General features: G+C 44.0%; 2 protein-coding genes across 4 annotated transcripts in view; one reads left to right on the plus strand and one right to left on the minus strand.

The window, feature by feature from the left end:
- Positions 1–26,726, minus strand: part of LOC118214774 (neuronal acetylcholine receptor subunit alpha-7) — a 77,597-nt gene that overhangs the window by 43,413 nt on the left and 7,458 nt on the right. For all 3 annotated transcript variants that reach the window (XM_035394987.1, XM_035394986.1, XM_035394985.1), the window contains exons 4-11: positions 25,489–25,598; positions 24,024–24,103; positions 21,734–21,901; positions 19,956–20,150; positions 16,439–16,525; positions 15,544–15,653; positions 12,216–15,317; positions 3,993–4,128 (exon numbers count right to left, since the gene is read on the minus strand). In XM_035394987.1, the coding sequence (XP_035250878.1) occupies positions 14,787–15,317; positions 15,544–15,653; positions 16,439–16,525; positions 19,956–20,150; positions 21,734–21,901; positions 24,024–24,103; positions 25,489–25,598 (1,281 nt within the window). In that variant the 3' untranslated portion in view covers positions 3,993–4,128; positions 12,216–14,786. The remainder of the gene's footprint in view (positions 1–3,992; positions 4,129–12,215; positions 15,318–15,543; positions 15,654–16,438; positions 16,526–19,955; positions 20,151–21,733; positions 21,902–24,023; positions 24,104–25,488; positions 25,599–26,726) is intronic.
- On the plus strand, positions 5,795–11,332 carry si:ch211-284k5.2 (uncharacterized protein CFAP97D1). The gene is made up of 5 exons (XM_035394996.1): positions 5,795–6,032; positions 7,189–7,269; positions 7,752–7,870; positions 9,717–9,918; positions 10,827–11,332. The coding sequence occupies exons 1-5, from the start codon at positions 5,940–5,942 to the stop codon at positions 10,974–10,976; spliced, it is 645 nt and encodes a 214-aa protein (XP_035250887.1). The 5' UTR covers positions 5,795–5,939; the 3' UTR covers positions 10,977–11,332.

The following is a 26,726-nucleotide window of genomic DNA, read 5'->3' on the forward strand; positions in this document are numbered from 1 at the left end:
TCTCCCCCCCGCACCCCCCCACCCCCCAGCCCTCACATACTAGCTCAAGGGCCAGTGCACAATTTACTGCCCCCCTACCAGCCCTGTAAATCTGCACCCTGGGTGGACTGCGAGCAGGGTGATGGATTGTGCACTCAGAGAGAGGCTGGCATGCAAAGCCCTATTTACTGGGGGAGGAACAAGTCACAGAGCCAGAGCTAATTCTCATTCAGAGGCAGAGACAGACCAGGAAGGGGGGATCAGCACTCCTTGGAAGGGCTTTATCTGAGCCTTTATTTACGCCTGGCCTCTTCCACAGTACTGCAGCAGAGCTCTCTATCTCACACTCTCACACACACACACACACACACACACACACACACCCATACACACACAGAACATTCCAAATCATACATACACACATGCATACTCTTGTAAACATACGCAAACATGCCTACACTCATAAATGCACAAGCACACTCTGTCTTTCTCTTTTTCCCCACAAACACAACTACACACAAATGCATAAACACAATCATGTTCTCTCATACAGACACACACACGCATAAATGTGCAAACACATTCACACACTCAAATTATACAGATGCACACATACATATGCACATGCATGCTCATGTAAACACACGCAAACACGCCTACACACAAATGCACAAACACGTTATCTCACTCACGCAAACACGCACGCGCACACACACACACACGCATGCACACACAGCAGATGAAAGAGTGGTCAGAGGGAAACATCTCAACAATTGATTTTATGGCCCAGAAAAAGGATCAGGAGAGAAAAGGGACTCGGGTCCCTGACACAAACAGAAAAGATCAGCAGTGGCTTCTCCATAATCAGATCCAAGTAAAACACCAACAGCAATCACAACGTGATTTTCCCATCCCTCTAATCTCATGGTAACTGCATGGAGCTAGGCGCATGCTAACCGTTACGGGTCCTTATTTAAATGTGGCTGCAGGCGTGCGTTCCAGAAGCGGAGGCAGAGAGAGATCGCTCTAAACCTACCCCCGGAATCAGCCTTGACACCACGTAAGGATAAGCAATTATATTTAATTAGCTCTATTTACACCCCAGCAGAAAAACAGTGTGCAGCGTTTAAGTAACTGCATCTGTGTCAATATGTCATTAAGGCTAATGTGACTGGGAGGGGATAGGGAACCCAGCAGCGCCAGTAGCAGATGTCTGGACTGTCACAGGCACGTTTCCACTTGAACTTTAGCGTAATAAAGCTGTGTTATTTTTCAAACCGTGCGAGGCGCAGGCAGCTCCCACGCTCACAACCGGGGTCTGGACTGGAGGGGAGAGTGCTCTGTGTAAGCAGTGAGCGTCGAGGCAATTCATGTGGAAACGGACACGGTTGTCTTCCTCCCACCCCAACCCCCACAGTAATCCTATCTGAAAGATATAGCATTGGGGCGGGATGCTGGAAATGAAATAATGAATTCTACAGCGGGGCATGGCGGACGGGCTGCGGTGGCTGTGTGAGGCTGTGGCAGGACCCTGATCTGGCTCCTCTGTGGCGCTCTCGGCAGAACAGCACCGCCGCTGAGGTTCGGCGCAGAGAAACCGCAACGGCACGGATCAGAAGCGGAATTTTCACGGCTGCCTTTCATCTCTGCCTGACCACGGGTTTTCAAAAAGAGACGATGGCTGAGCGGGGGAGGGGTGGAGCGAGGGGGGGGAGGGGGAGGGGGAGGGGGAGGGGGAGGGGAGGAGAGAAGCGGAGGGGAGGAGAGGTGCAATGAGGGGAGGAGGAGTAGGTTGGGGCGAAGGGAGGGGGCGCGGGGGTTGAGTCACCAGGACAGTTAAACGAGGTGAAAGGGGATATGGTAAAGAGGTCTCAATGGAGCGTTCAAATTCGCTGATTTACAACTGAGCGAAGACGGTGAATTTCTCACCCGATCGCGCTGGCTCCCCGATGCAAACCGATGAGTATTGAGACGTCAAGTGTAGAGTTCATTTTTGAATGAGAGAGAAGAGGAGATCATGTAACAGCAAGGACACGCATTGGTTTGCTGGTTCTCTCCACGCCTGCTTGTTGTGTTCCAGTGTGGCTGCGATTACTGTTCATTCGACACCAGTGCAAAAATGGCCGCCTGCTGCTGCGGAGAAAAAAGATGGTGCACTGTGCCCTCTGCTGGCAAAACCTATGTAATTACACAGAAGAGATTCACAACCAATTAGAGCACTGTGGCATTATGAATTCCAAAGCTGTAATTTATGTAGTGAAAAGAAAAACGGTTTGAAGATGAAATACTCACTGAATTTCATGTTCAGGCTCGGAAAAATTGCCATAAAACAGAGAAACTGCAACAAATCACTGAAATTAAAAATGTAATGTCAAGGGCAAATAAAGTGCATTTTTACCGAATACATTTTGCCTGAAAAACTGATTTCACCTCATTCAGAGGTATTGGTGCAGTTATCAGTGAAATTCCAACACTGCTTCCACCCTTAAAATGAATGGAACGGAATAAAGCAATACCAAGAGTCTGTCATACTATTTTTAAAAATGCTTACACCCTTTTCTCACCAATCATATGTATCAGCACTCATCGCTGAAATATCCGCTATTGATTCAGGAGAGTGCAGACAAGCATATGCTCAGTTCAGGCTAGCGTACATTACATTACAATCACTTAGACGCTCTTATCCAGAGCGACTGGGTAAAGTGCAATACCACCATGAAGGCACACAAGGCCCATTAATAACCAATAACTGGAACCTAAAACAGACAGCAGTGTGTATTGTATAAACAAAAACACCACTAATACCACTACACAAATAACCGTCACACAGCCGTATCTATAAAAGGATCCCAAAAGGAAATGCAAAGCTAAGAAAGAGGAGGGAGGAGTCAGAGGAAGATGCTTCATGTGCGGCTGAAGAGGCAGACATGCAAGTATCTGATGGGGCTCGCTGGTGCATGATGGGACACTGTCGCCCTGTTGATTTAAACCCTCCCTTTCCCAGGTGATGCTGTAACCAGCTGTGCGCTGCCCTACTGCCTGCTCTTCCCCACTGCGGGGCCCATCCATGCACCAGAGCAGTGAATTAACAGGATGAGCCACTCATAAGCCTGTCGCAATATTTTTTGCTGAGTTCTGCAGCTATGGCTTCAGACCATTTCTCACTTAGAGGAAGTAGCGCACATCCTAGGGAACATAGCTTCGCTTTGTGGATGAATGTTTAAGCTCAGCTGAGAATGTGCGCAGTGCAGTCGTTCCTGATACAGCTAAAGTTCTTAAAGATTATGTTCTTAAAGATTCAAAGTAACAAACTGTAAGGGCTTGATGCCAGTGAAACATGTTCCATCATACTGTGACAGTATTACACTAAGAAGAAAAGCGGGAGAGGAAAGAGAACAGTTTGCTGCTCTGCCCCATCATTATTGGCTTCTCATTCATTGTGGTCTGACGTTGGATGATGAGTTATAGCAAAACTCATGTGATCCGTTTCTTTGTACGACAACATTAGCTCAAACATGAAGCTGTATTCATACTGTAAGTAGATCTGTGTACCAACAGTGGGCCATTGCATATTCCATTATTTCAAATAATGGATTTCAAATAGTACTCCCAACAGAGTATGTACAGAGTATAGGGGACTTATGTGACACCATGCAAGAGCTGCCATGAACCATGCAAATGTTTACAACCTTTAGTAAGAAAAGACAATCTCTTAATAAAAGCTAACAGTGTAAAGCTTGACATTGTAGCTCAAAGAAAATGGCTGTGGAACATAAGCTACCAGGTTACTGGTTAATTGTCCATAATATATTATCTATAATTTTAGCTTCCTGGCTAACACGCTAAGTGGATGCTTGTTTAAATGTTTAATGTTTGTGTATGTGAATACATTCAGAGCTGAATTCCCCTTGGCTGCCATTAGCCTGCACATCAGCTGCAGGCAGGCTGTGGAGAGCCAGGAGGATGGTGTGGGCGGGCCTGGGCGTGAGGAAGGGGAGCAGGGATGTACTGACCTCTTCTATGCGCTGCTCCAGGGCCCTGGCAGCCTGGCGTCTTCAAACTCAGCCAGTCTCTCACAGGGAAGAGCCAAGAGCAGGGCAGAGCGAGGGTGACAGGCGCCAGGTACACGACTGTCCTGATCCATATCGCCTGTGGAAGTTACAAAAAAAGCTTTACTAGACTCTATACCTGTTGAGCTGTGCAGCCAAGGACAGGAAATACATCAAAACAATTACACAGACATTTAAAACCTCCAGCCCCAAGATATTCAGAAGGATCAGGTGATAGGCATGATAGACTGTATCACTGCATGCAAATCATATGCAACAAAGTACTAAGAATGACATTTTATTTACATAACATTTGCATGTGGACCGAGTGCTACATTGCTACTTTCTTCATGGTTAATTTATGATTTAACCAATCCACACACAACGAAGCAAAGTGCCTTAATCGCAGAGAAAACTACAGGTTTACCCATTTCTGTGTTAATGGTTTTGAAAGTTCTGTGTACTTGTGTACTCATTGCACCAAAAACCTAATTCACAATCATTCAGCTCAACCCTTATCATAAACCCAATTATTAAGAGTACAAATTCAAAAATACTCTGGTTGGACAGAGCACATCTCATGACATCGAATAATAAACAAATAAACAGCTGTGCTCTCTTCATGGAACACACAGTCCCCTGACAGCAATCCGCTCTTTATGGAACCAGCTAAGTGATTCCTGTAAATGGAACTAATTATTCAAAGCAGAGAGATCATGTGGATTAATAATCTTCTTTCAAGTGTACATAAATGTGAAGCTATTTTAAAATATCATTCAACTACCATAATTCAGAACTACTACAATGTTACAGCAAATAATTATGTTTTATGGATAGAAAGTTATTTTAAAAAAACATGTTATGTGATAATGTCTGAGACAAGGGCATATTTTTTTTTACTTGATTTGGCTCTGTACTCCACATGAACAATTCACATGTGGTTAATGTGCAGCTTTTATTAAAGGTTATTTTTTGCATGCAATGACTACTGACACCAGGTGCTCTTCTCCGGTGACACTTTGCCAGGCCTGTACTGCAGCCATCTTCAGATCCTGCTTGCTTTACAGTAGGTGCAAATAGGTGCCTAAGGTTTTCTCTCCAGCTTATGAAACACAGGTTAAATTGGATACAGACTGATATATAACTTGGCCAGTCAAGAATTTTCCAGTTTTTGGTTTTGAAAAACTTATTTGTGGCTTTAGTAGTATGTTTGGTATCACTGTCTTGCTGTAGGATGAAGCGCTGTACAATGAAAAGCCATTTGCTTGAACTGAAGCAGATAAGATGCTTCTGTACACTTCTAAATGAATTCTGCTGCTGCTATCAGCAGTTACATCATCAATGAACACAAGTGAGCCAGTACCTGCGGCAGCCAAACATGGCCAAACCATATATATATATATATATATATATATATACACTGTTACAACCAATCTTATCAAGTATAAGGTATACAGCACACAACTGGTATTGCTAACAATAGCAAAACAGTGATAGTTTACAGTATTTAAAATGCATTGTTTTCACTGTCCCTTGACAGCATTAAAAATACTTTTTATAACATACTTTCAAAAACACTACCAGCATTTTAGCACCACAGTACGACTATAATGTTACAGTTATTTATGTGATGAAAGTTCTGTACTGCTCTCTTAAGAGAAAGGAATAAATGCAGTCTCTTAAAACCAACAGCCACTCCTTCCCATTGTGACCACTGGGGTTTTAACACTAATAATTCATTCGATACTCAATCTCCTGACAAGAGAAACAGTAGCCCAATGCAGGCAGGGGCAGCGTCATGGCAACAGCTAACACCTAGCTGGCCTCCAGGGGCTTGCACCTCCTGCTGAGAGATCCTGCTGGACAGACCGGCTCGCTGCGTCTGGCAGTTCGGGAGCGACAGAACGCACCATGCATCGGGCGTACCAGCCACTGAAGCCCACCACCAACAAGTACCTGCAGCAGAGGTGGGACCACACCAGGTATACGGAGCATGTCAGGAAGGTAATGTTGAATTAATGCCGCAGTGTGAGAATGGAGTTTGATGCAGGAGCATAATAGGCACAGGGTCACTGTAATAGTCCATTATCTTGTCTTCCATCACCAGTGACACAAACGCTGACTATTGTCGATATGTTCCTCGGTTCACAAATAAGAGCGGAAACTCTTCCCTTCTCTGTTTTAACATGTTCTTAAGTTTCTACCAAGTACAGGTACAGCCAGGGGCATCACAGTGGGGGGAGTAGGGGAACTGAGAACTCAGAGCCCCAAGCCAGGGGGGTGTCTCAAAAGGCCTGGACTAAAAAGTTTTCTTTTGGTCTACAACTTTAAGGGGGCCCACAGAGACTACATATGTGCAGAGCCCAGAATTTTGTGCTACACCCCTGGGTACAACCGTTTCAAGGTGATGTCAAGTTTCACTGTTGAAATAAGAGCTGTTCGATGGCAAAGATAATCCATTTCTTATACATGGAATAGCTTCCTTTTTTGTTTATGCTTTCCAGAGTAATAAAAAGAGACTAAAATGGCTGCTTGTTTAAGGATTGTACAACATTCAATGGATGAGGCTTAATGAAGGGTTAAAGACAGAGACAGAGACAGACATTTCTCCTTTGAAGGTGGAAACACAAACCTGGTATCAGAGTGGCTTAACTACTACTTAAGCCCTACTTAAGCCCTGGGAATTATGCTATTCACTACTTTTCTCTGACATACTTTCTTCTTCGTAATTGGGAATGCCTAATTGTATCGGCAGGGCCCTTTGCTTTAACATGCTCTATCATTTGGGAGGGCTCAGGCTTGCATGAGTGTCTTCAGAAATGTGTATCGCCAGCAACTGCTCCTGCAAACACTGTGCTAGAGGGCCGCATCGCTCACATACTGTAGCTGGCAGAGGCATACGCCAGGTCACCCTCGTAACCCCGGTAACCCTCCCTACCTTGGGCTTTGCTATGACTGACTGTGTGCTGTGGCTGCCAGACGCAGCGGCCAATGAAACGGCCAGGATTCAGTTCCAGACTGCGAGGTGTGTCACTGCATTCAGAGAGTTCCGTCCACGAGCCCAAGGACCGTATCATTTTGCCTCTGAGCAGAACATGATATTTCTTTATTAGTTTCCATATCACTAGAAGCCCAGTACCTCACCATAGCTTTTCCCCAGGTTAAAACTGCCCAGCCCATGGTGGACACCAAGGGAATCCAAACGCCAGCACACATTCAGCTGAACCTCAAAAAGCTTCAGGTTTGTCCATACCTTCGGCATAAAATCTTGGGTTTGATTAATGTTTTGAAACATATTTTTTTGTAAGTTTTTATTCTCTTAGCAGAAGCTCTTTTCTGGAATGATTTGCATCATTTTCACATATTCTTACTTTGTCAAGATATACAGATATTTACACAAATATCTTATAAAAAAAAAAAAATATTAAAAACATAAAAGACTCATAATGTACCTAGTACTGACTGTCAGGGGGCTATAGAGCAGTGTGTTAAGCCTGGCTTTGAACACCCCAAGGGTCTCTGCTACTCATGTAGCATTTCCTTAAGGAAGTCGGATTATACCACTTCCTCGAGGGCATGATAGCAGTGCTTCGCCAGAGATGTGAAGTGGCAGCTACTGAATAACAGGTCTGGTTCCCTACCAGCTAAATGTCAGTGCGAGGCAGTGTGTCTGCTCCGCTCCACTCCTGTGGTGTGACGGGGCTCGCCGTCTCTCTCACTCAGTCAGAGGAGGAGAGGCTGGCCATCATCGACAGAGACAACCATCTCCTCTCCTCCAAGCTGGCGGACATCATGAGGTCCAAGGGCCGGGTGGACCACAGGAACGACTATCCGGAGAGAAGGTGAGGGCGCGGTCCCGAGCAGCCAAGCGCTTTGACCATTTCCTGTTCAGGGTTGCTGTTGGTAGGTTTCCCTTGCCCATACTTCCCCTATTCAGTGCAATGTGAGGCCTTATAGTCAGGACTTTATTTGCCATCTGATTCTCTTGAGTTACTTAAAAAACAACAAAAAAAAACAAAGAACTGGCATATTCAAAAGTATTTGTTCTTGGCGATACAAAATGCAACACGTTGTAAAAGACAGCAGGTGTTAATGTGCACTGGAGCTGTTTGTATGGTAAAATATGCATGGGATGCATGCCACTCTTGTTGTGCCTGACATCCTGAGTTTAAATGCAGGACTGCTGGGAAGGGTATTTGTCTGCTTGGATACAAGGGCCCATTTCTCATTAGCAGGGACGCGATGTCATTTAGTGACTGTGTGACCACCTCTCCCCTCCTACATTATTTATCGCTCCTGCCAGCTACACGGCTGCCCTTTAATTATTAAACAGCAGATTCACACGCACGTTATCGCTCACGCATATTTTACCATGGAGGCGCTGGACTGTAGCAGTAGTCTTCCGTGCGAGTCCGCACCCACCCAGGGCAACTCCGCAGACCTGACTAATGACTGACCAACAGGGACCGCAGTGCTTTCACTCCAGCTTATTAAATTGGAGCACAGGAAAATGAGATCATTTTCAATGAGGCAGGATCAAATGATTGCACTGGAAGGAATACAGTTGGACTTCATCTAATTAGGGAGAGCCATTTATTCACTCAGACAGGATGCAAAACGAGCGCCAGCCTGTTTTGCCGTCTGAGCCATTATGTGAGATTTCATGTTTACCTACGACAGGTCTGAGATTCTACAGTAAAACGGGGTCTTGCTTCACATTACATGATCTACAACAGACAGCTAAACTTAAATATCCCATTCAGAATAACATTTAGCCAACTTACAGTCCATTATTCCACAGAAAGGTCCATCTAAACAGAGGGCGAGGTGATTCTGACTTGGCATGACATGAAACAGATATCTAAACATTGATGCTTGGAACCTGTTTTACACACAGCAGCCAAAGGCTAGCATTTCTGGCCATGAATCAGTAGAGTTTAATAAGATTGGCATTCCCATCACAAACACATTCAGCAGCTGATGGATAGTGCTCCTAGGTCATCAATAAAAACAACTAGCTTCATAAGGCAAAAAAGAAGAGAGAAAAATAAATGGCTACGCCATTAATTTCAAAGGAACACACACACGTTCAAGAACCCGGCCACCTTAAAGTGAAGTATATTCACCAGTTGACCCTCTAAATAAGGCTGTGAGTTTAAATGTCAGTTGAAAATTTAAATTATTTCTAGCCGAACAAAGCATTTTAAACACATCTTTGCCGAGTGGTAGAAAACTGTGCATAAGAAGGTAACTGAATGCAGGTATGAACCATAATACTTATCACACCTTCACAGTAAAAATACAGTAATTACCACAAGGTAAACTTTTCAGAGTGTGTTTCGAAGGGGTTTAAATCTTTGCTTAGATGTAGGCTAGTTGTTGTCAGCATGTATACTCACCTGTGCACTAACCTTAACCATATTAACAATATGATTACTATAACATACTAAATGCCACAATGTTTACTGCATTGGTGAATACAACTGGCTACCCTTGGAAAAAGCTTTGGGTTTTTTAAAGGGGTCCCTGTCCAAAGGGTGATACAGTTTTTCAATGCCATTGGTTGGCAGGTAATGATACGGTGGAGTGAGACTTTATTGGCCAGCAGTTTGGGTTTAAACGGGCTGGGTTTTGGGCTAAAGAGAGACCGAGGTGACGGCAGCTCCCCTCCCTCACCCGGCCCTGCAGTCTGAACAGCAAAAAGAGGCGGGCGGAGCTGCTGGAGGTGAGCCGGCAGAACCAGGCCATCCTGCAGCGCCTCACCTGCCGCGAGTCCGAGTACCGCCGGCAGGTCTGGGAGGAGGACTGGGAGAGGGCGGAGCGCAGGCGGGACGACATCGCCCGGTACCCGCGCCGAGTCGCCAACCAGCCCGGACCCGCCAACCAGCCGGTAAGCGCCACGCTCGCCCTCATACACACCGCGCCTCCTCCACCCACCTCACAGCCTCAAAGAGTAAAGCGGCAGAAGCCATTTAAGGACACGGCTACACTCAGAGTCATCCAGCCACGGCCCCAAAGGACAGGAACAGAGAGCAGACGCCTCTGTTTAACACACTCCAGGGCAGACTGACCGCCACTGACCTCTCACATAACGGCTTCTCCACACCGAACCTAATGTTTCCATCCTCACTGAATTCCAAGAGCTTTGCTCATCTCTGTTTACTATCAAAATAAGGCTGCAGGGATTCAAGTCAACGAGATTCTTGTGAATTTTCGTTAACTAGTTACTAGTGACGGAAAAACTGAAATTGAGCAGGAAATTGTTGCATCGGTTTTTGGTTGTTTGATTTTTTAAAGATCTCGCCAAATTTCAGTCAGCAGAGTGAGAAGGACGTTCAGAAACGCAATTAAAAACTCACTAATGAGCAACCGCTTAAATGCCCTGTCGGGTCTGAAGGACTGGCCTCACACCAGTCCTCAGAGGATTCCACTTCAAAGCGCTCATTAAATATCACGGCCCTCCTCACGTCCCAGAATAGTGGGGGGGCAGCCAAAGCAATCTCATGCTCTAATTGATTTGAGCAGCTCTGACCCAAATTTAAGGTTTAAGCGCTCTGCAAGGTCAAAGGTCATGTTTACACTGCTGGCTTCCACAGATAAATGACATCACCACACATTCTTTCTGATATTCAGAGGTCTGTGACGGGCATATAGCTCCTTCTGCAGATAGCAGGTCACATGCTCATAGCCAGCTTCCATGTATACAGTTCTGGAGAATACCTATACAAAGCAAGGCACTGGAATTTATGATTGACATGCTGGGAAGTGACAGAACATTCGTCTTGCTTGTTTGTGCAGACGACCAAGAAGAAGGTGAAGTTTGAGGGCAACAAGAGAGAGATCATGAGTGAAGGGTCTGGACAGGTGTCGGAGGCCAGCAGCGACCGGGAGAGCGAACAAAGCGGCAGGTCGTCAGAGGCGAGCACTGAGGAACACGTCTGTAAATAGCCGAGGTGTTGCCGAGGCCAAACAAGGGCTGCCAGAAGGGGAACGCCAGCCTGTGCATGACAACCCTGAGAACTACAAAACGGCCGTCTGGCTGGATGACGTCTCAGCCATTTTGTATTTCTGAATGAATAATAGATACTGGATTCAAATAAATGTAAATGGGCGGTGATTCATTATCGAAGTTGTATGATTAAATTAAATTTGTTACAGAGGCTTAACATTCCATGTTCGTTGTACTCTCGCAAAAACACATTACTCAGAGCTTTATGTAAGTGCCTAATTAATGTAAATGGGGTGAAAGGCTTGAAACTGCACTCTAGTGTGATTTCAAAAAAAACTTTTAAATCTTGCCACGTCATGAATAGTAATTCTATATTTAAAAGATTTTTCTTCCTCCTCTGGATTATGCAAGCTAACCTTTAGCATTTTATCTTGAAGCGCCTCTGGTGCCACCTGCTGGAAAATATTATACGTGCAATCCAGTGCTATCGAAGACAGAACACTACTTTCTTTGTTATTCATAACACGCTTCATAATTATTATTATTATTATTATTATTATTATTTTAGTTCACACTGTGTAACGAGAATATTTTAATGGCAAAATGGACTCTATCACAGGATGGAATTTATCAGAATCTGTGATATAATGAAAGGATTACATCTATGGCTGGGCTAGATCGTTGGTATTTTGGCCAGTAGAGCCATACCAGGAGTACGCCGGCATTTAAAACATCCTTGCACCAGCAATGCAGAAAAAAAAAAAAAACGTTGGAAAAGCATAGTTCAAGACACATAATTCCTGAGCTTTCGAAGGTTGCCAATCGTCGTGTTAGCACCGATTGATCTTGCATGTCCAAGAGTTGTTGTAACAAATATGACCTTATGATATAGGCCTATTGGAATTAATATAACCGGTGTATTAAAACAACTCAAAGCATGGCCCATAAAAATATGTTTTACTGCATGGGAAACTAGTTAAAATAAGGATAAAGGATTATGAGAGTTGGTGTTTTCTGGGTCGTACGAAAAAAATGTATGTACGTTTAGAGATATTTGTTTTACAAACTTAACCATAAACTTCTGAATGCAGAGAAGTAACCCACTGGGTGGCAGCACAGGTCTACATTTATACGACCTCCTGAGGGGACGCGTTTATAAACAATTAAGATAACAAAGTAGATAAAGTGAAATTAGAATGTAGTTAAAAGCTATTTACAGCATGTGGATGGCTACTTACCGGAATCATAGAGAGGATACATGGGATGCTAATAGCCTACTCTTCTTTTGTCTCAATCGGTCTCTCGCTGATTATAGATCTACTTACTACCTTTCCAGACAAGGTAAAGATCGAATCCGTACTGCGGACTGTCACTATACTCTGATAAATATAGATGCAATGTTGTTGTCTACTTAAGGTACAAAGTCACAATATTACACAGCACCTAGCCAAGCTTTCACCACCCACCACGCTGTCAGATTCCAGTCAATGCACTGATAATTCCACTTGGGTGATGAAAGTGACGTGTAATGAAAGCGGTACGTTACGGAGGTCACAGCGGGGTCACTCTGGAAACGTGATACCTGGATCGTTGCCCCACTCATATGAATCTTGTTCAGGCATCTCGTATTGATCTTCGACCGTTCCACCATCGCCGTTTTACGTAGCTAATAAAGCGTAAACAAAACACCTGCACCTCTTTCACATGTAGTGGCACATCTGCTCATTGTGAATTCTTCTCCAAACGTTAATCTCATTTCCAATACGTTTTCAGACTTCACTAAATTACTTAAATTGATTCCTTGCCGAGAGATTTCCGTTAAGACTAGAACTAACCATTATTTTAATCTCCTGTCCTTGTTGGAGAAGGTTTGTTTTTTCCCCATTTATAGTTCATTTAACAGTCATTTACCACAGGCCCCTTTTGTTTATATTTGTATTTTAAAATTACTTAAGAGACCAGAGATATATTTCTAAGCAATAAATCACATATACATTTAGATATTTTGCTGCCCAGTATTGACTTGAATGCATATAATCTGCTAATTGGGTAACAATCCAATTACAATAGCAAAGCAATGTACTTACCACATTTCCCTGTTTACATGTCCTGATGTCTGTCTTTTTTCACTTCAAGCATTAAACTAGGACTGTCATCTCCAGACGTACTTATGCATAATGGGATACTGTGTGCGTGTGTGTATGTGTGTCACAAAGACACACATAAACGTGCAAACACCACTTAAGGATTTGTAACCACATAAACATTATAGAATATCGCTTTCAGTTGAAAACAATGATACATTCTCTGCACAATGCGACTTTATGTCAAAGTAAGGAACTGTAAATAAAACTTTGGTTTCCTTAGTTACATGACATCTAAAAAAATACATTTATTCGTAGGCGTTCACAAAACTTTGTATTTCACAAAACACACCAAGAATATATCAGACTTCTATATTTATTTTACACAAGGGTGAGGAGGCTGAAATTCACGGGTACATAACATGACCTTTTTTCTAGTATGTGCGTGTTTGTGTTTGTGTGTGTATGTGTCTGCTTGTGCCTTTCTGTGTAGAATTAGGTAGGGTGAGCTCAGTAGTGTCAGGCTTCTGTACATGTGTGTGTGGTCCTGTGTAGGGGGAACTCGGTAGGCGCTCTGAGTTCTGCACTCTGTGCGTGTATGTGCACATGTAGTTTTGTGTATTGCTGGTTCTGGACTCTGGTGTTGCAAGGGTCAGTTCTGCTGTCCGTGGTGTTAACTCTTCTCTATGCCCCAACCTATTCTATGTGAATAGGCTACACAACGTGGTAACAGATTCTGTACAGTAACAAGATTGGCCAGCTCCTGCATTCTTTTCATCCACTTTATTTACATATTCTAGAAGGTTCTGACTGGTAATGGGAGAGTTCAGGTCGATATTAGGGTTTATGAATATTCATGAAGGGGTGTGCCCCTGTGTCCAAAGACAGAACATACACTGCCACCACTGTCCTTGGTCATGGCCCTTGATTCATAATGAGGCAGCAAACTGGAATGTTCAGCTTCAGAACAAGCAGAGAGAAATCTTTCAGTGTTAAGAGTACAGAGCTGACCATCCGGTTAGCGCAGATAATCTTTAGTCGCAGCAAGAACAGTGGTTGTAGGTGTAAGTTTTAAATAAGCTAGTTTCATGCACACGTGGCTTATATTTATCAGAATTTGTCCAAATAGACAGCTGTTAGAGCACCTCTGTTTAACAGTGCTTTTAATGCTGTTTATAATGAGCTGATTGTTTGCATTCTGCAGGACCATTCATAACAGAATTTGAAAATGAATTAATTCTGGAGTCCAATATTTTAACAGATAAATGATTCAAACATATTTCTTAATTAAAATCTTTTTTGTCTTTATTGTTCAATACCAAATTCTGCTCAGTTTATGTGATATAAGACCTCATCCTTAATGAAACTCAAAAAGATCAATTAAATCACAGGACACTTGTAAAGTCCTTTGGAAAACAAAATAAATAAATACAGTAAACTACAGTAATTACGTGGTGCTACACACTTGGATTATATGTATAAACAGTGCCATGATTGATACCTAACCTGGGACACACAAAAAATCCACCAATCACATCACATGAAGACACTTACACTGCTACAGACTGGGAGAAACATCTTAAGTACCCTGAACAAATTACTTCTAAGCAATTAATATACATGAGTGCACTTGAAAAATGGCCTGGGAAATGTGGAGGGACAGAGTGTGTGTGTTTCTTTTGTGAGGGGGATGGGGAGGTTATGGAAATTGCCAGGGGGAGGGGCTCAAGTAAAGTCCTTGGAGATGGCCTCCACAAAGTTGGGGGCGGACATGAGGATGCCGATGGTGCAGAGGATGGTGAAGAGGGAGAAGGCCATGAGGCAGAGCCTGTCGATGACGGAGGCAGCAAACTTCCACTCGTTGCAGACGGACTCGTCCTCGTCCTGGTCGTGGAAGCGCTTGGCGATGTAGCGCACCTCCTCCAGGATCTTGGCTAACTCGGGGTCCCTGCCCCCACCAGCAGGGGGCGCCGATGCGCCGGGCAGCAGCATCTCCTCCTCGCCCGTGGCCACCAGCCGGCTGCAGATGACGCCGGAATCGGGCGTGGTTGTGTAGTGCATGCTCTCCATCCCTCTGAAGCCGATGTAGAGCATGTTGCCGTTGGTGGACTGCGGGGGTGCCGTGCCGGCGTTGAGCTCCACGCTGGACAAGCTGCCCCGCGGCTGCTTGTTATGGCAGGCCAGCCGAACCCTCTCCTCCCCCGGACGCTTCATCCGAAGGAACCAGGCGCACCAGTTCAGCAAAATGATGCGCGTCTGTACACGTCAACAGAGCAAATCATTAGCACAGGGGAGCCCCTTTATTCCTGCAGCTTATCCAGATTGTACTATGGATGTACCATACAGAAATTCCACTCACACTGCAATCCCTTCCCTGTGCACACAACCACTGATCCGCCAACTGTAACCTTCAAGGGCTTAATGGAATTTCAATGTAGTGCACATTCTTTGCAACTGTAGAAGGGGGAAAAAATGAGCTCACCCATTTTGGCATTTTGCCCCCGTCAGGATCGTGGTGGTGGTACTGCAAAACCAGGACTGTTGCAATCACAGAGAGACCCACGATGACCATGGTGGTGGCAAAGTACTGAGCTGCCAATTTGGAAAGATTTTAATTAATGTATATTTAAAAGTTAATGATGCATGCATCATCAAACATTTTATTTGGCCTTTTCCTTTCATGGTTTCAACATGCTTACCTTGTACATGCGGGGCATTGTTCTAAAAAATTATTTCATTACAATTATCAAATTTCTTTTCCATCAATAATTATAGTATGTTTTACAAGGATTTGGATATCCACTTGATGACAGATATTTCAAAATTCCCATGACCACATTCACAATGACATGCACATGTTCATTTCTACCATACAACGCTTCATAAATATGCATGTGACTGAAATGTATTTTTCATATTTGAGGAATTGCTGGATGAGAATAAAATTAGTTTCATTTTTATGCCAAATAAATACCTTTCAGGACATACATTTATTCATAGGCAAATACACTCACTTCTGGACAGAATGGTAAAAAATCAGAAAGCAACCGTGCACTCTGTTGATCAGGTCTAAAGTAATAGTGATGGCTTCATCCTTCAGGAAGTTTCAATCACAAAAACAACCGGGGTGTGCTTTGGGTGAGAAATGAGGCCTGCAGGCTTGAGCAATCCCATTAAAGATGACATTCGGATGGGAGAGGGATAAACAAATACCTTTCCTGGCACAGCGAGGCTCACGTTTTTACCAAATGCTGCCTCCTGTATTTGACAACTTCCTGTCATTTTCTGCCTTCATCTCCTCTCCCTTGTCATTTCAGAAGCTGGTTATTTAGCAAAGGTGCTGACACAGTTCCTCGCGGAGAATAAACTTAGCTCACCGATTAGTGGCACGGAGTCTGATGTTGCTGGCATAATCTCTGCCACCAGGAGCATGAAGACAGTCAGGGAGAGTAGAACCGTGATTCCTGGGACAGAGGACCAATCAGGGATTAGCCAATCAGCAATTAGCCAATGGCAGGATACAAAATATAGAACACTCACTTCACCTCACTGTTAGCCTCAGTGTACCTACCAAACATGATCCTTAAAAAAACAACTTATTTTTTCATGGGAAAACTTCATTTGTAATGTCATACACAATACAGTAAAATCACCACACAAAGACAACAAAACACTCAAATTTAAGCACTAGAAGACTTTTACAGTCATTTATAGATCAGAGATTTACAGCAGCCCAGTACAAATTACTGTTGGAGACATAAATAATGAAGTGGAACAGTTGCTGTGCAAGAGGGTTACAGCTTTGCTTAGTTCAAATTAAAATCAGGAAAGGATGGCCAGGAGTCACCATTTACATTTTGGAGCCTAATTGAGTTTGGCACTAATTCTAATAGACATCTCTTGGTCCTCACAGGGAGAGACTGAACTTTGACCTGCTGGCAGTGGTACGTACTGCTCACTTAAGGAGAAAGTGGGGTTTTATAATCTGAACACAGACGTTCTGAGTGTGCAGTCCCAGGCAGCCTCTACAGACAGCACTGCTGGGTGTTCTGATACCACCAATGTGCACCCAGACTGCAGCATGTCTGTTATCAGTTTTCAAAGCAGAGCGGTGCCTCTGGGTGAGTAGAATATGCTGCAAATGTCCCCACTCCGTTTCCTGTGTGTGGTCTTTATCTGAGCTGCTTTCTCCCTTCTAAGGACCAGTCTGAAACAGGATTCTCTAACCTGCAGCTGCACTGAGCACTGCAACAAAGTCAGCAGAACCTTCACTTAACAGCATTCACAGTTAGGCAGCTTTGACTTCTGAAACTCATTTGCAGGCCTAGAGGTTCAAGGTTTCTCAGAGAAGGAACTTCCTCGCTCAACTGCGGACCATACATTATTCAACTTAATCCTTCAGGAAGTTTCCTAATGAGCTCTGCGGATCAATAGCCCACCAGAATCTCCAGGAAGTGAGATGGATTTAACACACTCCCTAAAATTTAGAGTGATTTTCATCCCACCGAACCGCTGTTAGTTTACTCCAAGATGCAGACGGTGAAGTTTACATTTTACTGCTTTGCATGATACACGCACCAAGGTCTGGAAATCTTAATGACTCAGATAAACTACAGTAGACTGATTGTTTCCTAATCTAAGCACCATCTTGCACAAGATATAAACAGCAGGGTGTCGCTCAATTAACTTCCAGTAGTCACTGGTTCAAGAACATCAATTGGCTTCTGCTGTGGACCAACTGCCACGAGAGCAATGTTGCTAGTGACACATAGAAACCCTTTTATAAATCTGCGAGAAAAACCCAGGATTGTGGTTGGACACTCTATGCATTTAGAAATTGTGGAAGTCATCTAGGAAAGACAATCGGATTACTGTGTGCTAAAATCTTACCTGGGATTGATTTTCATACGTGTATAGATGTATTAGCTGATAAGTGTGAGATTAACTACAGGTCAATATTTAGAAAACAGACCTACAGTGAGCTCCATAAGGTTTGGGACAAAGACTTTTTTTTCTTGATTTGACTCTGTACTCCACAATTTTAGATTTGTAAACAAACAATTCACATCTGGTTAAATTGGACATTCTCAGATTTTATTTTAAGGGTATTTTTTATACATTTTGGTTTCACCATGTAGAAAGTACAGCACATTTTAAATACAGCCCCCCATTTCAGGGCACCATAATATTTGAAACAGGTGTTTAGTGATGAGTCAGGTGTTCAGTTGCTTCCTTATAAGACAGCTTTCAGCATCTAGTCTTGATTCTAGTCTCTTAATTGCCTTTGGAGTCTGTTGAACCACAGTTGTGCCAATTAAAATCAAGGAAGCCATTACGATGCTGAGAAATAAGAAACAGTCAGAGACTAAGCCTTAGGCTTACCAAAACCAACTGTTTGGAACATCATTAAGAAGTAAGAGAGCACTGGTGAGCTCAGTAATCCCCAAGGGCCTGGCAGGCCGAGGCAGACCTCTGCAGTGGATGATCGCAGAAACACCTGTCTGACAGATCAAAAACACTCTTCAGGAGGCAAGCGTGGATGTGTCAGTTACTACTGTTCACAGAATACTTCACCCACAGAACTACAGAAGCTACACTGCAAGATGCAAACCACTAATTAGCCGCAAAAACAGAATGGCCAGGTTACAGTTTGCTAGGAACTATCTAAAAGAGCCTGCAGAGTTCCGGAAAAAGGTTGCATGGACAGATGAGACATTATCAGGGTAATGTCTCAGGGTGATGGCAAGAGCAAAATTTGGAGGCCAAAAGAAACCGGATCCAAATGAAAAAAGCTTATTGAGTTCAGTTGAGATTTTCAAGGTTTCTCCATAATTTTAAGCCCTTTCTAGTACAGCTGAGAAAGCCAAATCAATTTTGCTTTTTACTCAGAGTCCCTCGGGGAGCACCCCGCCTCCCCACCCCCAACAGCTGAACCCCCTTCACGTGTGGCCACAGACCAGTGCGCGTTTAGGCTTTTAAATTAAACCTGCTGTTCATTCGGGGAGCACAGAACTCTCCCGTCAGAGGGGCACACCCGTGCGGCTGCTTTCTTCATCTCGCGTCAGGCAGTCAGTAATTTACACCCCTCTGAGTCAGCAGGAGGAGACAGCCGCGGCGGCGGGGAGCAGAACACCCTTCAGCCCTGCACAGTCAGCCAGCCACCTGGCCGGGCAGGAGGACCAAAACTAACTAATTACATGAAATGCAAATCCCCTGGGCGGGGATCGATTTTTTCCCCTTGATTTATGACTCCAGGAGCAAGGACAGCCTCAGCTGTATGTCAAACTAAAAGAACAGCTATGGAAATAAAATTTTGAGGACACCGCAGGGTGTCTCTTGTCCCAGCAATGGCTAAAGTTCCAGTTTCTTCTGTGTCCATCAGAATGGTGTGTTTGTATATTTTGTGGTAGATGCAACTTAAATTCTGGTTTTTCCTGCATCCAGAAAACCATTCGGGCCTTCATCAAGGGCCAGCTGCCTGGGGACAAATGCAGCTGGTGACGTAGAACCACAAATTACCAAAGGACCATGGTTCAGGTGCCAAGCAACTAGCCTGTTAAGCAATCCTGTTCTCTTCACAATATAAACACTCTCAGCTAAAAATAAGGCTTCACTGCTACCAACTGGGTAGTGCAGACTGACTGAAAGCAAGCATTCTGTACTGCTGTGCTATTATACTCCTGTAGGCATCGTGGGCTGATTCCATCACAGTGTCAGATCACAAGAAGCATAAGAGGAAAAGTACAATGTATCAAGCCAAAGAGATTTTTAAAAAGCGGTACAATTAACTCACCCAGAGTCAAGAGATTTAGAGCACAGCGGTAAAATGAACTCACCCAGAGTTAAGATTTAAAGGGAAGTGGTAAGGAAAGCACAGCGGTAAAATGAGCTCACCCAGGGAGATCTTCTCCCCAGAATCTGCAGGCAGGAGGAAGACCAGCAGGGCCAGGGTGGAGATCAGCACGCAGGGGATGAGCAGATTCAGTCCGTAGTACAGAGTGCGCCTCCTCATCACCACCGTGAAGGTCACGTCCGGGTACGGCTCCTTGCAGCAGTCGTAGAACCTCTCGTTCCTGTGTCCGGGGACCTCTGCACCGAAAGGCCATTACAGTGAAGTTATCTGCTTAGTGAATATCCTCCTTCAGGCTAAATGACAAAGGTTCACAATTCACAATTCACCGTATTTGCAGCTTTGTTAAAAGGATTCAGGATGCGCAAAAAAAAGGGGGTAAAAAATTCAAGGGAGATAAGAATGTATAAGCGAGCCCAGTTCCCCACCTACGACATCACACTTCTAGTACACTAAATGTACACACACAAATCTGCACATGAAGCACATGAGAATGCATGGTAAGAATGCTAAGGTCATGAATACCTTCCACTTCCATTTGAGTCTCATGGGTAAAGCAAGGTGATTAATCTCCCTGAACACAGCTCAGACCAGCTCTTGTCATTACTTTCGAATGGTACTCCTCTATAACGGTTAGCCAAGCCAGAGCAGACCCCTGCACCGAGCTGATATCATGGACCACAGAGCAAACAGGCACCGGCAACACAGCCCACACTGCTGATTAATTACTCAATGCCACCCTGCTGTGAAAGGTTTAGCCTCGCAGAAAATGGACACAATGGCCACCTTCCTTTGCTGCTGTGCTGCAGCCAGGTACCATTAAAAATGAATACTTTTAACACACCCACCTTAAATGGCTTCCGACTGGCCAGTGTCACTGTGTGCCCTGTACTGCTGAAAATGACCACTGGCAGGCAACCACGTCAGAGCAGCGCACTAACACCGAGTGACACAACGGTGAACTGAGAGGGACTGATATCAATTCAAAACTGGAGAGCAAATGATGAAACCAGTTGTAAAGGAAAACAACCTAAAAGAAAAACTTTACCATAAGTATTCAGAGCAGGTTTAGCTTCCTCAGCCTGAGGAAGATCAGTCCTCTGCTTTCCTACTTGTTTGAAAACCGTGTTTCACCCGCCTAAGGGAAGTTTGAAAAATTTCAGCTGGTGCTCACGCTCTGCTGCAGGATGACACAGTCTGGCGCGCGATGCAGGCAGTTAAAATCAACAGCCCCCGCAGAGGGACATTAGCAGGGCTGATTAGAGTAACAGGGAGGGACAGCAGGCGACACAGGGCTGTGCTGTGCGTGTCATCCCTGGGGGGCCCACCGGTCCCAGCAGGTCCGAACAGCCACTCGGCAACATCTGCACACTCCGCCCGACGGGGGCCAGAGGGGAAGCGGCTGCAGAGCCGGAGGAGGGATTCCTAATGGCTCCCCAGCACGAGCAGCGCGGCAATCCATTTGCTATATAACGGCCCCTCAGTTAGATTAAATGTCACTTTTCTCCTGTGGCCCAGCCAGATGTCCTGACAGCTTTAGAGTCATTCTCATACTTTACACAGTGTGCTGCCTTAGAGCGAGCTCTGTGAGCTCAGCTAGCTGAGAGGTAACAGGGCCTGTCTGTGTCCCAGAGACCCCACACAAGGTGAAGTTTGAAGTTTGTGACTGACAGACTGACTGGTGGCGATGATGATGGCTAATTATTATTATTATTATTATTATTGATAATACTACTACAACTACTACTACTACTACTACTACTGCTACTACTACTAATAATAATAATACAGTGCTTGGAAAAGCTTAGTCAGTTATGCTTACCTACAAGGTCCCACTCTCCATTGGCAATATACCCAGTGGTATCGGCCTCAATCATCTGCAGGTCCAGGGACCAGCCTCCATAGGTCCATGAGCCAAACTTGAGGTCACACCTCTGGATGTCAAATGGAAACCAGCGGACATCAATGTAGCAGGTACTCTTGAAGATGCCTTGAAAGGACAGGGGCATGTGAACTAAGGCCGTAATCATCAGCATACATTACAACAATTAATATCAACTAATCTCTAGCACATAGCAAACAAACACATATCACCCTTCAAATAAATACTAAAATATCAGTTCCTGCCAGTTTTATGTTACATCAGTTTGTGCACAACCTAGAAACCATTCTTGAATTATATCCATAAAACATGTAAAATGTACTCTAAAAGAGCTGATAAGAAATTCCCATGTTATTTGACATACAGTGTTATTCATAGTGTCCATTCTGCTATAACCGCATTTTACTACTTTACTTTTTTCTCCAAGGCATTTCACAAGAGAAAGCAAAGATCATGTGGATGGGAGCGGAATCTACACACAGGCATGGATGATATATGAGCCAACCACACAAGTACTTAGTTCATACGGAAAGGTTCACATTTCACCATGCTGAAAACAGACAGACATTAAAAAAATATTCCCTGTTATAAGCACGGGTGAAAAAAATGAATGTGGCGCAGTCAGCAGACAGTTGACTCATGGGGAGGAAAAAGGCCAGTGAATATGATGTCACCGGGAGAATGGATGAGGGTCCTTCATTAAGTCAAAGTGGTGCAAGACAAATGCCCGAAAATCCAATTTGGTCCCAATCACAGAGCAACTGGAGCCCGTCTCCACTCGTCATACCCCTCGCTCCCAGAGCCACTTCCGCCCGTCTCCACTCGTCATACCCCTCGCTCCCAGAGCCACTTCCGCCCGTCTCCACTCGTCATACCCCTCGCTTCCAGAGCCACTCCCGCCCGTCTCCACTCGTCATACCCCTCGCTTCCAGAGCCACTCCCGCCCGTCTCCACTCGTCATACCCCTCGCTTCCAGAGCCACTCCCGCCCGTCTCCACTCGTCATACCCCTCGCTCCCAGAGCCACTTCCGCCCGTCTCCACTCGTCATACCCCTCGCTTCCAGAGCCACTCCCGCCCGTCTCCACTCGTCATACCCCTCGCTTCCAGAGCCACTCCCGCCCGTCTCCACTCGTCATATCCCTCGCTTCCCGAGCCACTCCCGCCCCTCGCTGGGGACACAAGCGCGTCAGACCTGTGCAGTAACCCTGTGTGGTTCACTGCCTGTTCATATCCAGCACCCCCCCCCCCCACCATCTCCTTATTAATTCACTTCAAACACAGGGATACCACAGTTTATGCCTGCATTGATTTCCCTGTGGTAAATCCCTCAGGTTTTCTGCAGGCTAAGGGAAAATCAGAAAGGACGGGACCGAGCTACACAAGCAATCACCTGGTCTGACAGGTAAGTCCACTGACCTCCCTTACTAAATGGGGCAGGTGGGGGGAGGGTTCGCACACTGTCCAGGGTCTTTAAGGCAAGATGGGTGACATTACCGCGCCAGCGGTCCGGTGCAGTGCAGTGTGCGACACAAAAGAATATCACTTTAAGCCCATTTTAGCCTTTTGCCTTCTTGCACTGTGCAAGCATGCAGAAAGGACATTGTACCAGCTCTCATTTAAATGTAACTGCACAGCCACTGTTCTAATTCTGATATAAATCAATGAGTGCCTTCACGTCTTCTGCAAAAGGTCATAAATTTGATTTAGAGGGAAAACATGGCAGTATTTCACGCATGCCCTCTCCGGGCTGTATCCATATTGTCCTGCACAAAGGGAAGAGGAATGTGTTGACTATGGGCAAGAAATCAAACATGTTGTCTTTACATCTTTTGGAGCAGCACAAAGAGCCAATCAAGATTGTTTTCAGCTGTCACTTGGCTGTTTTCAGTGCATTATTGTTTCAGCATAAAGAATTATGATCCGTTTAAAGTGCATATTCAATCATTTAGACACAGATTCATAAATTGCTAATCTACATACGAGAGAAAACTTCTGCTGTCAACTGAGACACAAAGCTTACTTTTAAACTGGTTATATCAGCTCATAGTCAATAGTACACAATCACCGTTCATATTATAGATATGTACACGAAGTTATGAGTTAAATTTCCATGCAGATGGGGATCTTGCTTAAATTACCCCTACATTATCTGTTGGAGAGGAAGGTGTAATTTTCGATGCGGGGGGGGGGGGGGGATTTTATTTTAAGTGAGGGGAGGCTAGATCTCACCTGGTGGCAGATACTGGCAGTACCCGGAGGAGTTGACCAGCACATTGGTGTGGAAAGTAGCATCAAACCTCTCATCAGCACTGTTGGGGAAAAAAGACACAGACTCAATGCAGAACAGCATTTATGTGCACATAAAATTTAACCTCGTAGGTTTAGTGGAAAACATGACGATAAAGCACTCACGTGCTGACGAGTCATTACGACCGAGGGAAGGCTACGTAAATCATGGCTTACTCATCGCCCGCAAAACAAACGACACACCTTTGGGTCGATAAAGCATACAGTACGTATGAGCTGTAGGCTGTGGGTTGGAACTGTGCAAATTATCCTAAACCGAGAAGGCAGAACTTACTATAAGACCAACAGGAGAAAAACCACAACTACAAAAATACAACCAAAATACAGACTTGGTACACCAAAATGAGAAGTAGACTAGTAGGTTTGCTTAAACAGACAAGCGTGTTTGACACAATAGTGATACTTTTTAATATATGCCTGAATTTTATGCAAAATATGTGCTGGAAACATTCATATTTGACATTTTTGTTTGATTTAATGTCAACTTAGGAGATCAAGCAAACTGCCTCCAGCTTATCAAATCAAGAGATTTGAACTAGCACTGCATTAGTTATTAATCAAATATAACAAGACGGACGGAATTCAAACATGGAAAATCATGCACAATATACCACAAGTTATATAACCTTAATGGTTTTGGTCATATATAAATAGAAGAATTACAAATGCTGAGGAATTTAAAATGCACAGCTGCCTCTTTTGTGCATTCAAAAGAGGCAGCTGTACAGAATGTATTACTTTGGATAAAATTATTTGCAAAACAGTATCTCTGTTAGCATTAGTCATTAACATCATGAACAAAATGTTTATAGATACATGCATTTTCATAATATTGTATTCAAGTGTTAATGGTGCACATTTTTGAGAAACGTAACACCAAATTCCTCCCAGTATAGATAATTACAAAAACTGTCCACTGCTGTAGACTTCATTTCTGTAAATTAATTGTCTAAGGGGTTAGGCCAAGCAGGACAAGTTCAAATTGGGAGAATTCACTCCTACACCAAAGAGTCACTGCAATGCAAAGTACAGTAATCCACTTAGAAACACAGGCTTTATTCTGAGAGACAGTGACAAACAAGCCCACAAGCACTTCACCATGCAGCAGAGTAAGTCTCCATATTCTTATTTATTTTATCACCCCAGCCCTCCTCCCAAAAAATTGATTCATCCACCTCAAGTACAAGTCAACCACTGTATTTGGTGCTTTATATATTGCTGTCATTTTTTACAGATAAAACCAGATGTATAGCCTTATTGTACTGACTGAAGCCATCAGCAACTGCTAGTTTATATTTTTAAAATCGGTTTCAAACCACACAGACATCACCCAAAGCTTTCAAATAATTCAAGCTCCCAGTTAGAGTGGTTCATCTGTGTACCTCACCTGTTATACAGTAAAATATCTGGCTTCCATATTTGGCTATCAGGAAACCTCACATTTGTCACACCAGGATAGTCTGAGGTGTTCCATTGAAGGTAGTAGTCATTCCAGTACTGGAAGAGATAGACATCAGATTATAATATATACATACAAAAGGATATACTTACACATTTTGCTCAAACATGTTTACTTTGTCAAAGGGCCTTATATGTCTGGTCTCCACAAAATAATAAATTGTCACAGCCATAGTGCTGTGTACACCATCTTGTCAAAACAAAGTAGTGCCCATGTCAAGCACACACATTTGTGAGCCTACGATAGCTGAACTGAAAACATTCTGCTACATTATCACACAGCAGCAATCTCTCAGCAAAATATACAGCGGACTGGGTTCAAGAAACACAAATAAAATTGGTTCATATAAATAACTTGCTTCAGAAAAACGTGATAATGGGTGTTTGATGAAATAGCTGCTGACAGGTTCCTAAATAATTAGAAAAAAACAGTAGAATCCATTCACCTGGACATGGGGGGAGAAGAGCAAGAAAACAAACATGTTTCTGCCCAGAGCCACCTGCTGAACTCTGCATTCCTAACCCTGACAGATCTAATCAGCCATATTCGCAAGATGAGTCCATTAAACACCCCCCCCCCTCCACACTATCCCTTTAAGTCAATTTCAATTAGCAATAAAACAGGCAGCTCTTTCAAAAACAGTTGCTCAATTTAGTAAGGCCAGTGTATATATCATCTCTAATTGCATCATTCCTGTCTGACATCATAGTTTGGCGCTGGACAAATATGTATAACAGATGGTAAAAGAAGTGAGCGCTCACAAAATGGATTATGCAGGAGCAAGCCCATTTATACGGCATTTGCCTGCTTCAAAGAGCAGCAGAGCTTAGCATGCTCTGCAAATCCACTATAGACAATCACATCACTCTGCTTGACTGAGTCAGGAAATACACTCAAGGATTCCAGATCCGTCATCTGAGGAGATAGCCGTTTGGGTGCTGTATGGCCGTAATAGATCTGATCACTATGCTGGATCTCCCCGTTGCTATATTGGGCAGTGCAGAACAAAGGACAAGGTCAGCAGAATTGTGACTGGAGGCTCGTGTGTACAGATCCTGAGTGAGGCATGAATGTATCCTCTAGGACACTTTATGGCTCCACTAAAATATATCAAACATGTCATTTCTCATAGTGAGAATATAAGATATGCAAAAACTCTGCAACAG

This window comes from Anguilla anguilla, chromosome 16, assembly GCF_013347855.1.
Source record: "Anguilla anguilla isolate fAngAng1 chromosome 16, fAngAng1.pri, whole genome shotgun sequence".
Taxonomy (NCBI): domain Eukaryota; kingdom Metazoa; phylum Chordata; class Actinopteri; order Anguilliformes; family Anguillidae; genus Anguilla; species Anguilla anguilla.

Bases quoted from the DNA above. Each gene is read 5' to 3' on its own strand.
- si:ch211-284k5.2 (XM_035394996.1), top strand. From the start codon at position 5,940: ATGCATCGGGCGTACCAGCCACTGAAGCCCACCACCAACAAGTACCTG. The intron at 6,033-7,188 runs GTAATGTTGAAT...GCTTTTCCCCAG, and splicing joins ATACGGAGCATGTCAGGAAG to GTTAAAACTGCCCAGCCCAT. The intron at 7,270-7,751 runs GTTTGTCCATAC...TCTCTCACTCAG, and splicing joins TGAACCTCAAAAAGCTTCAG to TCAGAGGAGGAGAGGCTGGC.